General features: G+C 48.2%; 6 protein-coding genes across 8 annotated transcripts; 2 read left to right on the top strand and 4 right to left on the bottom strand.

Annotated features, from left to right (window-relative positions):
• Window positions 1-3,466: 3,466 nt before the first annotated feature.
• LOC9638639 (acetylornithine deacetylase) lies at window positions 3,467-5,599 on the bottom strand. Its single transcript, XM_024682176.1, has 10 exons — window positions 5,218-5,599; window positions 4,849-5,093; window positions 4,674-4,782; window positions 4,486-4,624; window positions 4,374-4,431; window positions 4,298-4,315; window positions 4,119-4,241; window positions 3,895-4,051; window positions 3,777-3,810; window positions 3,467-3,712 (listed from the first exon to the last, which is right to left on the bottom strand). The coding sequence occupies exons 1-10, from the start codon at window positions 5,542-5,544 to the stop codon at window positions 3,594-3,596; spliced, it is 1,329 nt and encodes a 442-aa protein (XP_024537944.1). The 5' UTR covers window positions 5,545-5,599; the 3' UTR covers window positions 3,467-3,593.
• A 12-nt stretch (window positions 5,600-5,611) lies between these two features.
• LOC9638638 (protein PIN-LIKES 2) lies at window positions 5,612-7,121 on the bottom strand. The gene has a single exon (XM_002977008.2). The coding sequence runs from the start codon at window positions 7,008-7,010 to the stop codon at window positions 5,634-5,636; it is 1,377 nt and encodes a 458-aa protein (XP_002977054.2). The 5' UTR covers window positions 7,011-7,121; the 3' UTR covers window positions 5,612-5,633.
• Window positions 7,122-7,171: 50 nt separating this feature from the next.
• LOC9638825 lies at window positions 7,172-10,391 on the bottom strand. The gene is made up of 5 exons (XM_024682012.1): window positions 9,209-10,391; window positions 8,564-9,028; window positions 7,709-8,087; window positions 7,531-7,629; window positions 7,172-7,463 (listed from the first exon to the last, which is right to left on the bottom strand). Exons 1-5 carry the CDS (start codon window positions 9,449-9,451, stop codon window positions 7,345-7,347), a joined length of 1,305 nt encoding a protein of 434 aa, XP_024537780.1. The 5' UTR covers window positions 9,452-10,391; the 3' UTR covers window positions 7,172-7,344.
• Window positions 10,392-10,772: 381 nt separating this feature from the next.
• On the top strand, window positions 10,773-13,412 carry LOC9638824. Of its 2 annotated transcripts, XR_002993180.1 has the most exons (4): window positions 10,773-12,570; window positions 12,655-12,811; window positions 12,893-12,949; window positions 13,035-13,412. XR_002993180.1 is itself a non-coding variant. In XM_002977138.2 (3 exons), exons 1-2 carry the CDS (start codon window positions 10,824-10,826, stop codon window positions 12,786-12,788), a joined length of 1,881 nt encoding a protein of 626 aa, XP_002977184.1. In that variant the 5' UTR covers window positions 10,773-10,823; the 3' UTR covers window positions 12,789-12,811; window positions 12,893-13,081. The 2 variants fall into 2 exon arrangements, 1 of the variants encoding a protein (XP_002977184.1); XM_002977138.2 differs by having other exon boundaries at window positions 12,893-13,081.
• Window positions 12,986-14,131, bottom strand: LOC112348799. Of its 2 annotated transcripts, XM_024682015.1 has the most exons (3): window positions 13,517-14,131; window positions 13,429-13,466; window positions 12,986-13,377 (listed from the first exon to the last, which is right to left on the bottom strand). In XM_024682015.1, exons 1-3 carry the CDS (start codon window positions 14,106-14,108, stop codon window positions 13,099-13,101), a joined length of 909 nt encoding a protein of 302 aa, XP_024537783.1. In that variant the 5' UTR covers window positions 14,109-14,131; the 3' UTR covers window positions 12,986-13,098. The 2 variants fall into 2 exon arrangements, with proteins under 2 accessions (XP_024537783.1, XP_024537781.1); XM_024682013.1 differs by having other exon boundaries at window positions 12,986-13,466.
• Window positions 14,132-14,254: 123 nt separating this feature from the next.
• LOC9638637 (50S ribosomal protein L1, chloroplastic) lies at window positions 14,255-16,505 on the top strand. The gene is made up of 10 exons (XM_002977137.2): window positions 14,255-14,338; window positions 14,393-14,502; window positions 14,553-14,607; window positions 14,666-15,269; window positions 15,361-15,540; window positions 15,618-15,672; window positions 15,735-15,862; window positions 15,915-15,998; window positions 16,054-16,179; window positions 16,233-16,505. Exons 4-10 carry the CDS (start codon window positions 14,952-14,954, stop codon window positions 16,374-16,376), a joined length of 1,035 nt encoding a protein of 344 aa, XP_002977183.1. The 5' UTR covers window positions 14,255-14,338; window positions 14,393-14,502; window positions 14,553-14,607; window positions 14,666-14,951; the 3' UTR covers window positions 16,377-16,505.
• Window positions 16,506-17,450: the final 945 nt, after the last annotated feature.

Genomic DNA, 17,450 nt, shown 5'->3' with positions numbered 1-17,450 from the left:
TCTGGCAATTGGAGCTCCCTGCATGAAGCATGTCATCGGAACACAGCCGTGCTTGTCATAGCTCCAAACCAAGCTCTCCATGCATGCTATCAACGTCTTATTTACGAAGCTAGATATCAAGGAGATAATTCAAGGTCCCATGGACAACTGCACCTGGTGGATGGAACAAGCATGGGGCGAGAGAATGCTCATGGCTGTCAAGTATGAAATCTATTGCTTGACAGTGAATTCAATGGGACGGGTCTATCACCAAGGCTCGGCCCACTGGTTTGCAGTGAAAGGACTAGAACACCTTGGCACCTTGAGACTGCCTCCTTTGTACTCCCGCCAGGCAGAGGACGCCTTTCATGTCCTATACGACTGCACAGCCTTCTAGCCTTTGTGGGATCAATTCCCTGGGATTCCTTGGGCCGAGAAGGATCTCTCTAGCCTTATCTACCTGTGCAGATCGGAGGAGCACAAAAGAGTGTAAGGAGTGTAGAAGGTAGGTATAGTGGTCTTATGTCTCCCTTGTATTACTATTCGGTCTTATAATGTCTATCATCATTTTATCATTCTAAGTACATCGTTTATGGCAGGCTCTCTTAAGCTTAAAAAAGAATACCTCACTGTAAAATTTCTGGATTTTAAAAATAATTTTAAGATTTTTGGTTAAACCTGTAGGATGGTAGTGAATATACCTAGAATACGCTTGGATATTCTAGGATATTCTACCATCTAACGGTTGTTATTTATTTAGATTAATCTTGTATTTATAATTTATAAACATGTTTATAATTTATAAACTTTCTTAAACACTTTCTAGTATATTATTTTTTATTCTACCATCTAATGGTTGATATGGAATAAGATTAATCTTGTGTTTATAAATTATGAACATGTTTATATCAATTAAATTAATACATGCAATGCATAGCAAATTATTTAAATATATCTAATATATAATTAGTTGCTATGCTTTGCATGTAGAAATGCTTGGTTTTCTTAATAGTAGTGTTATTTTTAATTTTTAATTCAATTGATCAAATAAAGTTTATAATTATAAGCATGTTTGTAATTTTTAAATACAAGATCAATCTTATTGCACCATTAGATGATAGAATAAAAAAGAATATATTAGAAAGGGTTTAAGAAAGTTTATAAATTATAAACATGTTATAAATACAAGATTAATCTAAATGAATAACAACCATTAAATGGTAAAATATCCTAGAATATTCAAATGTATTCTAGGTATATCCAAGCATTGAATATTAGTAATTTTTCTATTTTTGCTTCCTAGAACAAATTTAGAAAGTGGACGAGGCATTCCAAATAACAATGGTTATTTCAGTTGGTCTGGAACCGGGGTGGTTTTTCCAATCAGAATATAAACAGTGCTCGAAAATCGGTCACGCCTGTACTTGCGTGGGAAAACATATGCGGTTTTAGTTTCCAGGTCCACGACAAAAGGACGAAGTTTTGGGCGGGCTTCTTTGGACCAGAAGATATACAGGGTTTCTAGGTAGTGACAATTATATTTTTCGCGCTTAGGTATGCCAATTTTTGCCACCAAGTTCCACCGACTCTTATCCACCTCAAACGTCTTATGAATGTCGCTCATGCATTTTCGAATTGATGGATCCCTCTCTTCCCAGACACTGAACTCGTTGTTAGTAATCACCTCAAGCGTTTTTTGCCCCTTATACTCGAAATGACTGATGTAACTTCTCGGCTCCTTTATCGCTAAAGAATACTGTGGTTTAGCTCTAGCTTCTAGAGCCGGACCAAGAGATGGATCGATTCTCCAAGCACTCACGGATGAGTCATATATAACAGAAATTTCGTTCAACCAGTCGCTATTGATAACATATATGGAGTACCTCTGGCGATCAACGCTAAATAGTACTTTGTGAGACCATAGGATCTCTTCATCCACCTTATCGGTCTTGAGAAATATCTTGTCAATGGGAGACACTTCTTTCCATTCCATGAGCACGGGATTGCCAACATAGCTCTTTGATCCACAGCGCAAAAGCACCAGCCCATGCTCAATAGCCAAAACTCTATAAGGACACTCAAAGCTTGGGAAAGGCTCATCCAAAAAAAAGCCTGAGAGTGGACACCACGCCCTCAACACATCATTGACATAAGTGAGAATCCAAACCCCTTGATCCATCACACCCCTGGCTTTGAAGTCTGGGGATTGGATTATGTCCCTCCATGACTTACACACACTGCTTGCACGGACTATGCTCCAATTGTCCAGACGCGAAAAGATCTCCCACCATGGTATCAGATCCATATGAGCCTGACCTAAACCACATATTCTAATCATGTTAAACGTTATAGACACATATAACATAAACATATGAACATATTCACTCTTCTAAGCAAGAAATTATGTTGGCATAACTTGGAACCCCTGGGGCATATCAGATAGCAAGATGTCGCTCTGTGCATGGTACGTGGACATCAATCCTGAGAAACGGGAACACACAAAACGGTCAAGCTGCTTACCGTAGCCAGCTGTCATCCACGTAGACGTCTTCAGAAGTTTAGTCAATCTGAAAAGTCAGCATTATGTTAGCATTTACTAGAGAAAAACATAAAAAACGGAGCTGCAATTCCTACAAATCGTGCACCAACCTGGGATATGCTTCAGCCCACCTCCGGGATCTTCAAGAACGAGTTTCAAGGTTAAAACCGTCATGTATTCTTACAGCTCCACGTAGTGTCCCAAAACCATAACTTGGACGTGCGGGAAAATGAGTCTGGATCTCCATCGGATTAATGGTCTACATAAACCTATTCTAGAATTCAGTTGGAAGAAGAGAAAATAACGAACCTTGTGTGGAAGGCCGCTATGGAAAAACTTTCCATAAGCCGTGAGCTTCCAAGAGATCATGCCGGTTGCTATGCCCTATGTCCCTCGATGCCTCATGAAATCAGTGACAAGAGCTACATGTCCCTCAGTTGTTCCTCGTCCGCTTAGCTCGTCACCATAGATAAAGGATCAAATTCATGCGAAGAAAACAACAAAGAACACAGGCACCTCATCAGAAAAAAAAAAGAAAACTTCCAATAGAAATGGAAGAACTCTAGCCAGTTGGAACAGAAAAAAGAGATTCTCAAAGATCAGATCCGAGAATGCGAACAAGAAAACCAAATTTTCCAGCTTACCCAGTCATCCGGATTCGCCTTCTTACCGAGGAGAGGGGTCCCATGCCCCATTGGGCGCCACAAAGCTCGCTCTTTCTCTCTCTCTCAAAAAGAAAAGAAAAAAGAACCATTTTCAAAGGGTTCTCAAACGTAGAAGTAAAAATCAGCTTGTGTTTTTACAAGCGCTACACAGATCACTAAAAGAAAATTGCGAAGATCGCTCTAGAGAATGCGAGATAAAACCTAGATCCAGAAAAAGCTTACCCAGTTGTTCAGATTTGCAGTCGCATATGCTTGCGCTGCTGATCCTCAAAGCAGCACGAGAGGCAAAAGAAACTTATGGATTGAAAGGTTTTCCTGGAATATTTGCAAGAAAGCTATATCAGCTGGACTTGGTACTGTGAAATCCATAGCCAAAGTTCTGCGTTATAGACATAACCCTGTAGCTCACTTCACTCTTCTAGGCGACACTCTTCTAGGCGCGAGATGATGTTGGCCATAACTTGGAAGCCCTGGCGCATATCAGACAGCAAGCAGTACTCGTTACGAGCATGGTATGTGGACATCAATCCTGAGAAACGGGGCATATCCATATCAAAACTGAAAGCTTCACACGAAACGCTCAAGCTGCTTACCATAGCCTGCGGTCTGGACATCAAAGCCCTCATCCTGTGATCGAGCATCAGTCGTGCATGACGAATACAAAGAAAGAGATCGTCAGAGAACGAAACAACGAAAAGGAAAAACACATACCTGCAATTCACGAATCAAAGGAAGAGAGCCCGTGATGGAGTAAGGCTTGACAACCCCCACGACTTCTTCAGTGGCCTTGGACAGCGCATGGAAGCCCGGGGAATCAAGATTGCACGCCACGCCAGACATCATCATCTCATCGAATTCCATAGTCAATCTGGAAATACGATAAAAAACGAGAAAATGCGTTGTCAAGATTCCAAAACTTACACAAAAGAGCTTACCTTCCTCTCAGGCCCTCCTCTGGTAGTGTATACTTAGAAACCGGGCCCCTAACTCCAAGCTTTTCAATATTCGCGTTGATGTCATCCACGTAGCTCTTGAGTTTTTTTACTACGTCTTGGACACTAGTCACACCAGAAGTTTAGTCAACTGATCCGATCGTCAAACTTAAGAGGCTCACTTGTAAAATGGTGTGATCCTACGATAGATCAGCATTATGTGAGCATTTACTAGAGAAAACATAAAAAAAAACGGACCTGCAGTCTCCACAAATCGTGCACTGGCCAGGGATCTGATTCACTCCACCTCCGGGATCTTCAAAAACGAGTTTCAAGGTAAAAAATGTCATGTATTCCACAGAATACTTACAGCTCCACTGCGTGGGCTTCATCGTGGATGGTGTTGCAAAACCATAGCGTTCTTCACTTGGATGTGCGGGGAAATCAGAGTAGAACCGCGTCTGGATCTCCTTCATAGCTTCCATACAAAGCTCAAGCGGATTAATGGCCTACATAAACCTACTCTAGAATTCAGTTGGAAGAAGAGAAATAACGAACCTTGTGTGGAAGGCCGCTATGGAAAAGCTTTCCATAAGCCGTGAGCTTCCAAGAGATCATGCCGCCAGTCCCTATACACGGCTGCTTGTCTGCTGTATCTATCCAAAACCTGCAGATCAAAACCAAAACCAGAGTAAGAAGAAGAAGAAAAAAAAAAAAAAACAGCGACACTTACAGTGGACCGTTCTTTAAGCTGTCCAAAAGCCCGTCTTTCACTAAACCATCGACTCCAATATCAACCACGGATGAATTCTCTTCGTTCGCAATGAAAACTGCCACCACGGTCGATTTAAGCTTGGGTTTCTTCTCCGCGAGCTGCCTCATGAGATCAGTGACAAGCGCTACATGTCCCAGGCAATCAGTAGTTCCTCGTCCTCTCAGCTTGTCACCATCGATACTCAGACTAAAAGGATCAAATTCCTGCGAAGGAAACAACAAAGAACAAAGGCACCTCATCAGAGCAATGGAAGAACTCCAGCCTCTTAGAAAGTCTCGAAGATCGGATCCGAGAATGCGAAGAAGAAATCCAAATTTTCAAGCTCACCCAGTCGTCCGGATTCGCAGTGACAACGTCCATATGGCAGCCAACGAAGGAGACGATCTTCCCAACTTCCGTGCCTGGATACTCCACAATCACATTCCCCCTCCCTTCCGTGTAGATGACATGCTTCACCACAAGCGGGCCGCCATACTCGGTGCTGAGCGGCATCAAAACCTCAAGAACATGCCGCGCCGCCAGATCCTCCCGCGGGATCAGCTCCGGCGGATTGTTCTGGAGATGCTTCGCCTCGCCGATGAGCTTCCGGAGCAGTGCGATGAAAGCATCATCGTCCAGCTGCAGCGCTTTCACGCCCTCCACGCCCATGCCCATTGCCCCCAAATTTTTGGGCAAAAGAGTCAAGAACCCTAAAAACAGAGTAAGCTCAAGAGCCCTAAAATCAGCCTTAAAATATCCTTGATTCATATGTAGCTAATGTACTTGAAGTAGATCCCAATGTAACCCGCGAGCGACACCACAGAGAAGATGTGCTGCCAGAACAACACTGACGATGCTTCCTTTTCGCCATATCCCCTCACGCTCGTCAATCCGGCCATCAAGATCGAGCTGGGCATGGCGTGCTGGAGCAGCAGCACGAAATGGAACATCTTATCGCCCTGGGGGAGAAATCCTCCGCGATTGGCAGCCACCACCACTCCAATCCCAATCGCGGGCAGCACGACGAGCCGGGCGACGCAAATCCCGACTGTGGTGCGCAGCCCCAGCTCCGATTTTGCCGGACCTCCGGAGAACATCCCCCCGAGAACCAAGAGCACGCAAGGAACCATCGCATTGCCCAGGATCGTGAGCGCATCCGTGAAGAACTCGAGCGGCGCACCCTCGCCAAACGCCACCGATTGCAAGTAGTGCACGGATCCCACCAGGATCGCCAGCAGCGACGCCACCGTCGGCGGCTGGAGCATGTGTTGCAGCGGCGTCCTCTCCGCCAAGATCCTCATCTTCCTCACCACCCTCGGCTCGCGCAAGCACCGCACTCTCTCGTGATCTTCCACCACCGGATCCCTCCTCTCGTTGAAAGACGCGCGCCGGAAGATCCGATCCAGGAATGGCGTCCTCGTCTCCTCGGTCCCGGCGTCCTTGACGCCCGGCCACTCGGCCTCCACGAAATCGGGCATCTGGGCCGCCTGGATCTCCTGTTCTTCCTCTTCCTGGACACCACCCTCTTGATCGATGATCTCCTCGCCGCGACCCAGCTCATCGATGTAGCAGTAGTAATCCCGCGGCGGCTCCAGCATATGATAGACGAAGACGTAGAGCACGATCACCGCGACCCACTGCGCGAAGGAGACGTAGGCCACCCCGGATTGCTTGCACTGCTTGCCGAATGGATTCCAGCCATGGCACACGGAGCCGACGATCGAGAGGGGGAGATTGCCGGTGTTGCCGATCCCTGTCATGGCGACCGTGAATCGGAAGAGCCGGGGCGGCGGGCGGCAGAGGATCGCGACGAGGTAGCCGACGACGCAGCCGATCAAGTAGCTGGCGAGGACATTGACGGGGATGAACCACCAGTCGCGCATGTTCTTGGGAGTGACCGATTTGCCCAGCTCCGTGAAGATGAGGCAGGGGAGGAAGAGCGCGAAGACGAGCTTGCTGAGGAGCTTGCAGGAATCCGGGCCGAGGACGCCGATTCGTGGATGCGTGAGGAGGAGGCCGACCATGCACATACACAGGATCTTGAGGAGGGGCACCACGGGGCCGAGAATGTTGGGCTGGGTGCCGCCGCTGGCGAGCGCCGCAGCGAGATTATCCATCGAGGCTGCCGCGAGATTATCCATAGCAGCCCTAGATTCCAAGACCTGGCCGGAGAGAGGACGCGATGCGATGCCTCGCTAGGATGCGATCGGACAGCGAACTCGATCTAGCCCTAATGGATATTCCATTGATTTTAGGGCTCTTTTATCCCAAGAACCCTAAGAAAATATCCATCTAGAGAATATACTCAAAGGACTATGTTTTATTCAAAAAATCTTACAAGCTATCATAGAGTTTGTATGAAAGTGAGAAGAGACCCTGGTACTTATTTCTATCCACATGACGAGGGATCGGACGGCTCCGGTGAGGATGGCCTCTGGATGGACGGCTGTGATGCGCTAGCTCGAGCTCGCTAGCTCAGTAAGTCCACTCCGTTGGGAGAGCGTGCTCCGCAGTGGAGTGCCACCGCGTTGGAGAGCACGCCGAGTAGGATTTGGAGAGATGGACGCTCAGATAATCATCGCTGCTCGAGTGATCTGCGACGTTCCAGCACCAAAATCTATGTCAATCCAAGAACTTGGGAAGAACTCTACGAGAACTTACCAGTAGTACCAAGCGATGGATGCGGTTGGCACTCCAGATCATCGACGTTGAGGTTGAGAACTTCGACTATCCGGGAAGGGAGTAGCACCGTGGAGCAAGCTGGATGGATGGATCAAACGAAGAGCAATTTAAAACGGTGAGAACTTCTTGACCATCAAGAGATGATCACTTCACTTACGTGGCTTTCGTTTTTGTGGATCGCGATTGCTGCTGGCAGTGGGAGCGGTGGCTTGCGGGAGAAACACTCCCGTCCCGTTGGAGGTGCTGCTTCCGAATCCGGGGCCTCTCAAGAACACGGCTCGCATTCCAGTGCCGCCATTAGCGGTGGTGGCGGTGGTGTGAGACTTTACGCTGGATGCCGCTGGCCATTGTGACGAGAAGAGCGATGATCCAGCCGAGTGGTGGATGTTTGATGATCGAGTGGAAGAAGTTTGATGCAAGTTCCGGCTGCTCGCGATATGTCGAGCTTGCTGCTGCTGCTGCTGGAGAGATCGAGGTGATCGAGCTCGCCTGTTCCAGGCGACTGGAACGATCCCAGCTGCTGGATTCAAAGCATTCTGCGCAAGGAATCATTGCAAAAACTTGAGTTCCAAACGAACGAAGAACCACGAGAAAGAACAAGCATTAAAAATCTAAACTTTCAAACACCAAGAAAATCTAAAGCAACACTGACAAAAGTAGCACCAACGCATCAAATCCCATTTAATCATCGCCCTCGAAAGCACAGAGATCAAATCTAAATCTAAGGAACGCGCACTGAGAAACCAAGAACGAACTTAACAAAAACACCACTAAACTTGACAAAGAAAAGTGAAAGCGAGGAGATCGATGTACAAGCAAACACGCATGAATCCACAAATCCACAGGGTCACGCGCTCTGGGCGACCAACAAAGATAACGATCCATCAAACAAATCAAAATGTCTGTACGATTCTCAACACACCAGAGAAACTGGCAGAGCACGCCCAAGAACACGGAAAAAAAAACAGAAAAAAAAAAAAACGAACTTTGCGAAGAAAGAGCTCGATCATACCTGGTAATGGCGCTGAGTACTTCGCTGCTGCTGCTGCTGCTTCCAGTCAAGTTGCTGCTGCCCAAACGCACAACCAACAGGCTTGCTTCCACAGCACTCGACGATGCCACTGTTCTTGGCGGTGCCGATCGAGTGGTACATTGACGCGGCTCGGTTGTAAGCTCGGATCTCGTCGCGAGAAAACAAGGAACTCGACGAAGATGGGGGCGAGGAGCAAGAGCCGGCAGAGGAAGAAGAAGAACAAGAAGAGAAAGAACACGAAGAAGAACAAGGAACCTCTCCGCCGCCGCCGCCGCCGCCCATCTTGAGACGCATCACTTCCTGCGCCGCCAGATGGAGCAGCTCCCACGCATCGCTGCCGCGCGGCGGCGGCAGCTCGGATTCGTGACCGAAGTGGTGGAGCGGCGTCGGCGGCGATACCGCGGGGCTGGGGCTGGATTTCGTGGAGCTCCACCCGCTTCTCCGCTACAAAGAAAAAAAAAAAAACCACCAAAGAATCGATGAGAATCTCTCGCTACGGAGAAGAACAGCAAGAAACAAGCAAGGAAGAGACAAACAAGAAGAACCCAACACCAAATCTAAGCTACATTCCTTCCTTTTCTCTCTCTCTCGCTCGCTCGCTCGCGGTTCAAGCTCTTAGCACACCTGAGTTTCGTGGAGCGGCGGCCACAGCGGTGTTGCGGCGGCAGTAGTGGCGGGGTACCCTTCGTCCCCGCCGCACTCTTCCTCGTCCAGCATCGAGTGCGCCATTTGCTCCACCAGCCCGGCCACGAAATCGTCGTCCTGGTCGCGATCGCTGGGATCGGGGAGTGATTCCAGCTGCTGCTGGGCGCTCTTGGGCATCGAATCCGCGGCTCCAAAGCTCGAGGAGGAGGAGTAGTAAGACATTGCCAGCAACGTATGGTAGATTTAGAACAAGGGGTGGGAGAAGAAGACTAGAGAGCCCAGATCCATAGCCGAGAGCTCGCTCGCAAGCTAAATGCCTATCAAGGCATTTGGCGAGAGAGCTGCTCTCTCTTTCCTTTATTTTAATTTGCTTTCTTCTCTTTTTTTTTTTTTCTCTTTTTCTCTCTCTTTTGGGAGCGCGCTCTTTCTTTGCTAGTTTTCTTGGCCCTCCTTTAAAAACCCTGGAGCCGGCAAATGCTTTTACATGGTACCATGCACTGCAATGCCGCCCAGACGCTGCATTGTCTCGCAACAAAAGAGCCCCTTTTTGACAATGGAATGCGAGAAAAGAGAAGCGGAAAAAGGGACAAGCCCCCCCCTGGGAATCGGTTCATCGGTCATGCATCCAAAGAGGGCTTCTTTGGCAGACAAGACAGAGTGCGTCTCAAAGATCTCTGTGTGGGCGCTTTAAAAAGTGGGAATTCGGTTCGTGGGTCGGTTTCTCCCGGCGATGCCAACCAACCCAAGTGATCCGATCCGATCGGATCGGCCCCTATTGACCGGTTTCCGGATTAAAACTCCAAACACGATGAACAACTCGACATGAAAACTTAGCTATGAGTGATCCACGGCACGGGGGATGGAGATAAGATCAAAGCAAAACGGAGAGACATCGACAGGGATGGTCGTTCGTTGTTTGCCGCAGCAGTGGATGAAAGCTCTGGCTCGCACACACGAAATGGGATTTGAATGGTTGAGTGATGAGTGAGGGAGCTATCCTGTCCATAATCTAATCCGTACTTACTGGTCGACTGGAGTGAGTGATTGCTTGAAAGTCTAAGTACGGACGTAAGAGCGCACGGGATGGATGTGTTTGCTTTGTTTAATCTACTTGTCCTGGCGACTTTTTCCTACAGTCGAGAGAAAAACGGCTTGAAACAAATGCCCGCAAAGGGCATTTGCTGCACTGAGCAAAGACTTGGGTCTTTTATCAGAATTTTGGGGTGATTGGAAACTGGAATCATCGGAGATTTTTATTCTCTTCAATGTCGTCACATTCTTTGGATTTGAGAGATCGCGGCTTTTTTGCATGGGAGTTTGTCAAAGGTGGTGGACTTTAGGGCCTGGGGATTTTGGCTCGTTGGTGTTTGAAATGGGACTTTTAAAGCGCGCGCCACCACGTCCTCATTTCTTCATGTGTCCCACGGGATGCCATCATTGCTTTGTTGGATAGAGAGCCTCCCTCCAAAGGACTCGAACCGGGGACCGTTACTTCTCCAAGAAAATGGGTCTGACGTGGACGAGCCAGAGCTTTTCTGGGGTTTTGGAGCCAAGCCCTAACCCTAGCTCACTGATGGTGGCTTTAGGGTGAGTGATGGAGGACGCCGACGCGGGAGTGGCAACGGCTGGAGCGCCAGAAGGTTGTTTGCCTCCTCGCAAGCGTCTGCTCAACCGCGGCGCCAGTGATCCGAGCAAAGGTATGGCGGAAGGGGGAATCGCGGCCGTGGCGGTCGACCAGGGCGGCGCTGGAGCTGTGGGAGCTCTTCCAGGCCCGGCGGCAGTGGCAGGAGCAGCGCCTGGCCTGGGATCGGGTGCGCCGGGGGGAAAATCCGACGAGAGCTGCTCGTGGTGTGGGAGCAAAGAGAACAGCGCTTGGCGGCGCGTGAAGAAGAGTGGGGTTTACCAGCGGCTGTGCAACACTTGCACCATGCTCTACAGCATGAATATGTTCTGCCCCTACTGCCTCGTCACTTACCAGGACGCGGGGACTCTGGGTGATCCTAAGATCTGGCTCAACTGTGGACAGTGCAAGCGATCGGTTCACGTAGAATGCGAGACGAAGAACTCTCCCGGCGCGGCTCTCGACCCAAATGCGTATACTTGTCCCGAGTGTAGGAACAAGAACGAGGAGAGTACCAGCCCGGCAAGCCCATCGCACAAAAAGGCCCGGACTGTCAAGAGCGAGGGTGATGATCCTAGTGCTGCTGCCAATCCTAGCGCTACTACTGCTGCTACTACTCCGACTACTGAGGCTCCCATGGAAGAGGATAGCAAGCAGGTACTTCCTCCAAAGCCAAGTGTTAATCAAGCCCAGGAAGCGTTGCAAGCGGCGAAGAACGCTGCCCAGGCTGCTGCTAGAGCTGCCGCTAACGCAAAGGCGACGGCTCTTGCGAAAGCCCAAGCTGCGGCCAAGGCTGCTCTTGCCGCCAAGGCTGCGCTTGACATCGCGGCACAGGCTGCTAGAGCAGAGATACATGCCAGGTCTGAGCTACGGCGGAATGGTGTTCGTCTGGAGCCTAGAGTCGGCGGCTTGATTGGAGCGAAGCTGGATCCCTCGGAGAAAGGGAAGGAAGAGAGCCAGGGCGACGAGATGCATATCACTTCGCCAAGGTCTGCTCGTGGAGTCCGGCGAAAGCAGGAAGGAATGTCGCCAGGAGCTTCTCCATCTGGAGTGGAGCCGAAGGAGGAGCCTGGTGAGTCGATGCTTCAAAAGCAGCAGCCCCGGATCAAGGAAGAAGACCAAGCCAACCACGCTCTCTACCAGACTGTCGACACCCACGGCTTCCCATCGACGTACTTATCGGATCCCAACGCCGCGTTTCCGTTCGCGGACATCCTCTCCGGCTTTCCTTCTCAATCCGAGGAGCACGGCGGGGTCACGGCCATGGATACCGACGACGGTGGTCCTCACGAGGTTGTCAACTTAGGCCAAGGCGGTGTCCAACAGCAGGTCGATATGGCTGCCGCAGTGAAGAAGGCCGCGGACGAAGGGAACGCATTGACAAAGGCACAGGCATCTGCCGATCAGGAAGCTAACAAGACGGACACTGACATATCGTTTTACGGAGTTCCATCCGACGCGAAGTTCGAGATTGGCAAGTGGAATGAAGACGTGAAGCCAGAGGAAGCTCCTGTAGTCGATGACAAGCAGCAGCAGATAGGCATTGAGGATTACGCAAATGAGGGCCTTCCAGAGGTTGCAGCGCAGGAAAACAATCCAAGCGATGGAGCCAAGGCTGAAGAAGTGGTGGAGGCCGCTCCAAGGGATCAGGAAGAGGTAGTCAACGAAGTAGTGGTGCAGCCCGGGTCCGAGGATGCTGGAGATGCGTCAACGAACAAAGGTACGCGACTGTTACTTCTCTTTTCTCCGGCCTTGGTTGTCTCTCAGCTATGTTTTCATTCCTTTTGTGTATTCACTTTTATAGGTGTGGAGCCTGAGAGTACGAATGCCGGTGATCTGAAAGGAACGCAGACCGCGTCGCTGGAGTTGTCCGACGTCGCTAAGAATCCGGCAGCTCCTCCTGTAGCTTCCGAAAATGATGCAGTCGAGGCGCAGTGAGAATCAAATCTGGGAGAAATCAGGTGTGTCTGGTGCTTTGTCTATATTAGCAAAAAAAGTACTGACGAGCGACCATGAAAATTTCTTTGTTTTTTGTTGTGCAGTCCATTGTACCTTGTCCATACTGGCATATTATATTTTGTCTAAAGAACCACCATTCAGTAAGTTGTTACTACATAGCTACGCTACTCGCAGGCTTTTTCATTTTCGAAATCGCTGCCTTGGTTTTTAATATGTTATTCGCAGATGCAGATGAACTTTGAGAACTTTGAAAGAAAGAAAAAAGTTACCTACTACAGTTTCCTAGTTGCTACCAGCGACGAGCATCCTTGGAGTCGGCGTCCGACTGCCAGGCCTCGATCGAGTTAGACCATGACGGTGTTGTGAGTGAGCTCGTGTAAGATTTACTGATGATCGCCATGGCAGCGGCGCTGGGAACGTAGCCGAGGCCAGAGACCGAGGCCAAGTTTTCGTCCGACCATCGGTTGATCCACGACCCTTCCTTGCGGATGGATTGCCGTTTGGTGTAGAGCGGTCGGGTTAGAACAGACTCCGGATGGACAAAGTTCTCCTGGTTTGATCCAGATTGCTGCAAGCAAACCAGGCAAAATGAGATTTTTCTCCTCGAAGTTTTGCCTACCTGATGAAGCTCATGCTGGGATTGTTCTTGGTGACGATCTGTGCAAGGAATCGAAGCTAAAAATCCGATTTTTTGGAATCGAGCTTACTTGTGGATGATTCGGTGAGCAGGGATGCTAATCCTTTTGCTGGATCCAATCCTTGTTTGTCGCGAGGATTGGATCCTTGATAGCTGCTGTATGGCAGTGGAGCATTGGCTTTGAGAAAGCCGCAAAGGGAATCTTGCGGTTCTTGGCTGTCCGTGGCGGCGACGAACCCTCGAATGATACGCCGTGGAGCCTCGCGCGCCGACGAATTGGGAGCGAGGAGGAAGGAGCTCCTGTCGAGGCTGCGAGAGAGGCTGCTGGAATTGGAACGGGATTTCTTGGCGGGATCCTGCGAGAAAGAAGGGGAAGAAATGGAATGCCGGTGGAGCAGCCAATCCTCCAGCGGCTCGTGGCATTCTTCGTGCTGGGGCCGCTTGATCGAGAATTCGGGCAGTAGAACCGAGGAGCAGGAGCGCGATCGACGCATTCGCCCGCTCCTCGTGGTTCCCTGATCAGACTCACCTTCGATCACTGGCTTGAATCGCAGGATCCAGGCGGAGAGAGGAGGAGGACGAGCGCGGGCATCGCCATCGCTATCGTCCTCATCCTCGTTAGGATTTTCTTGTTGTTCTCGATGTGGAAAGAAAGCGGTCATTTCCACTTCATCATCCACCCATACCCTGCCGTACAAGGAAGTGTATCAGGGAAATATGCATTTTGTACGGATATGACAAGGAATATGCTTTTGCACAATTATCAGAGAATATGCTTTGTTGTACGGGCGTGACAACGAATATGCTTCCCGGGCCATGGAAACCCTAAAATCTGGGCGATGGAGGCCTCGCCCACGGCCACGACGTCGTCCAAGCAGGCCAAGATCGCGCTGTGAGTATCCTCGATCCCAGCTACGCGCTGATCTCCCGCTTTGAAATCTCGCAGAGATGCCTCGTCCGAGGCCTCCAATGCGGCCAAGTACCGGGAATACGAGAGGGATTATGTGCGCTGGATCCATCACAAGTACTTCTCCTCCCAGGTTCTCGGGGCGAACGGTAACGCGAGAGAAGAGGCGAGTGAATTCGATTGATGCTTCCTTGCGCAGATCCGGTGTACGAGAGCACGATGCCGATCGAGGGATTTGTGATAAGAGCTACCAAGTGAGCTGGGATTTCTAGTTTTCGTGGTGGATTTCTTCCTTGTTCTTTGGTTTTCCAGGAGTCCTCCGTTAAAATCTTTCGCGGAATCGAAAGCTTCGCTCGAGAGTAGCGCCACTGGAGCTGGAGGAGGAGGGGGAGGAGGAGGAGAATCGCCCGCCCAAGCCAGCGCTAGGAAGAAGCAAACAAGAAGATAGGATTAATCCACGAAGAACCCTAAAGGCAAGGGCTTAAAGGTTGTAAATTTCTAGGGCTTAGTTAGGGTTTATCATTTACATCTAAAGGGAGGTATATTCCTCTTTTCGCGTTATCCACCACAAGAGATCTCTGGGAGTGGGGGAAACGGGATGTGCGCGACGGCAGCGACGCTAGGATTTCTAGATCTCGCAGCGTCATCGCAATGCTCGGCATTGCCATCACGAGGGATTTCCAGGCTCCAGGCTTGCAGATTGTCCAGGTTGAGGTCTTCGTCGGCGTCCTTGGCAGCGGCATTCTCTTCTCTCCAGCCATGGCGATTGAGAGGAAGGGCGAGAGTGATGGCGGTGGTGGCCGTGGCGGAGGTCTCAGTGGAGGATGAGGAGGAGGAGACGGAGGAGGCAGTGGCATCCACGCCCGCGGTCAAGCCCAAGAAGGGGAAGGCTGCGCTGCCCAACAAGAGCGATAGAGTGAGCTGATTCTTTACTTTGGTTTGTGGAATGGATTTTTCTTGCGGTGGAGGATTGACACAGTGGTTTTCTTTGCGTCCTTTCTTTGCAGAGAAGATCGAAGAGATTTCTAGAGCTGCAGAAACTGCGTGTCAAGAGGCAGGAGTATGATCCACAGACCGCTCTGCGATTGATGAAGGAGACCGCGTCGACCAAATTCGTTGAAACCGCTGAAGTTCACTGCCGACTTAACATCGATCCCAAGTACAATGACCAGCAGCTCCGTGCTACTGTGAGTGGAAGTTCTCTATCTAAATTCCATCCTTTTTGGATCTTCCAAGAGGTTTCTTTCAAGTGCTTCGTTTCCAGGTGACTCTGCCAAAGGGAACTGGGAAAGAGGTCCGAATAGCTGTTCTTACGCAAGGTAATGGTTTTGTTTTAAACGAACTTGCGCACTTGACGTGTGGTTTTCTCTGGCACTGGAAGGAGAGAAGCAAGGGGAAGCCAAGACCGCTGGAGCTGACGTTGTAGGAGGAGAGGAATTGATCGAGCAAATCGCTGGTGGCTTCATGGAGTTCGACAAGCTGCTGGCTACTCCAGATATGATGCCAAAGGTGATATTTTGATGGATCATGTGTCTCAGCATGAAATGTTTGCGTTCTCCAGGTTGCAAAGCTTGGTAGACTGCTGGGGCCTCGAGGACTGATGCCAAATCCCAAGGCAGGGACTGTGACGACGGACCTTCCAACTGTACGCACTTCCTCGCGTTCGTTTCTTTCTCTTCCTGAAATGCGTTCGTTCTCAGGCAATTGGAGAGTTTAAAGGCGGGAAAGTAGAGTACAAAGTTGACAAAACAGGAATCGTTCACATTCCATTCGGGAAGACGAACTTTGAGGACGAGGATCTCCTCTTGAATCTTCTAGCTGTGATTGTAAGTATAAAGATCCTGGCTCTGGAACTTTATGTTTCCTTGTGTTTCTCCAGAACTCTGTGGAGACAAACAAGCCCAAAGGAGCTAAAGGTGTCTACTGGAAATCCATTTACATCTGTTCCACCATGGGACCTTCGATACGAGTGAATGTTAGTCAGGTGCGGGATTTCAAAGTACCTGTGCTGAAGTCACCATGAAAGACTTTTAGAAGTTAGCATTTTCTTGTTTATCAAATTTGTCTGAAAGGCCACATACAATATGCAGAGCCCACTGAACTTATACCAAGAAGTATGTCACTTCCTTTTGCAATGAATATTCTTTCCATCTTTCCACAATGTTATGTTTTAAATCCAATGGAAAATAAATTATTAATTTTTTTTAATATTTAGAAAACACATTTGACGACTTTCCACATTTTAGTTTCTTCCATAATAATAATCTTATGGTTTATTAATATATTGGTATTATCAAATTATAAAAAATTCTACATTAAACATCATATGAAAAGGATTTCAAACATGTAACTAATAATAAACTATTAAAATATACTGTATATAAATGTAATATACCATCATTTTATTGAATGATAATCATATAATTTCATGCACATTATTAATTTTTAAAAGATGCAAACAGTTTACTCATATATAATGCATAAAAAAAATTTAAGAAAAAATAATTCTAAAACTACAAATTTTGTGATAAAATAATAAATCTAATAAATTTACATTAATTTCTTTATCATATATAGTTTAGAAAATTATAAGTCAGTAACTATAACCATGAAACTAAATGATATCATCTAAAACACTTAATATAATTAAAATTATATCTTTATTATTAACATAAATATATGTGTAATTTATTTAGGTTTAGCATTCTTGACCTAGCTTTTAATTCTCTTTTGCTAGATCACAAATTGGGACATAAGAACAGCACTATAGGTTCAAGACACTCTCTACACTCTATAGATATGCCTCTTGAGTGGAAAGAAATATTAGATTTGGTAATGTTAAAGATACCAAACCTTCAAATGATGTTTAATATGGATGTTTTCAACAAATATATTAAAGGTATTTATAGTGTTGGACAAAGTTACATCATATTAAAGTCAGATGTGTCCTTCCAGTTGCAAAAATGCTCCTCAAGGGATTAGGATGCTAATTTTTTTATTGTGAGAGCTAATTAAAAAGCAGCTAAGAAGGGGTGTTGAACCTTCTAGGTATAAGTGATGGAAGCTAGGGGTGATAGTGACCCAATTAGAATCAGTG

This window comes from Selaginella moellendorffii, unplaced genomic scaffold, assembly GCF_000143415.4.
Source record: "Selaginella moellendorffii unplaced genomic scaffold, v1.0 SELMOscaffold_33, whole genome shotgun sequence".
Classification (NCBI taxonomy): Eukaryota; Viridiplantae; Streptophyta; class Lycopodiopsida; order Selaginellales; family Selaginellaceae; genus Selaginella; species Selaginella moellendorffii.
Note: the sequence above shows the minus strand (reverse complement) of the source record. Positions and strands in the feature narration are given on the sequence as shown.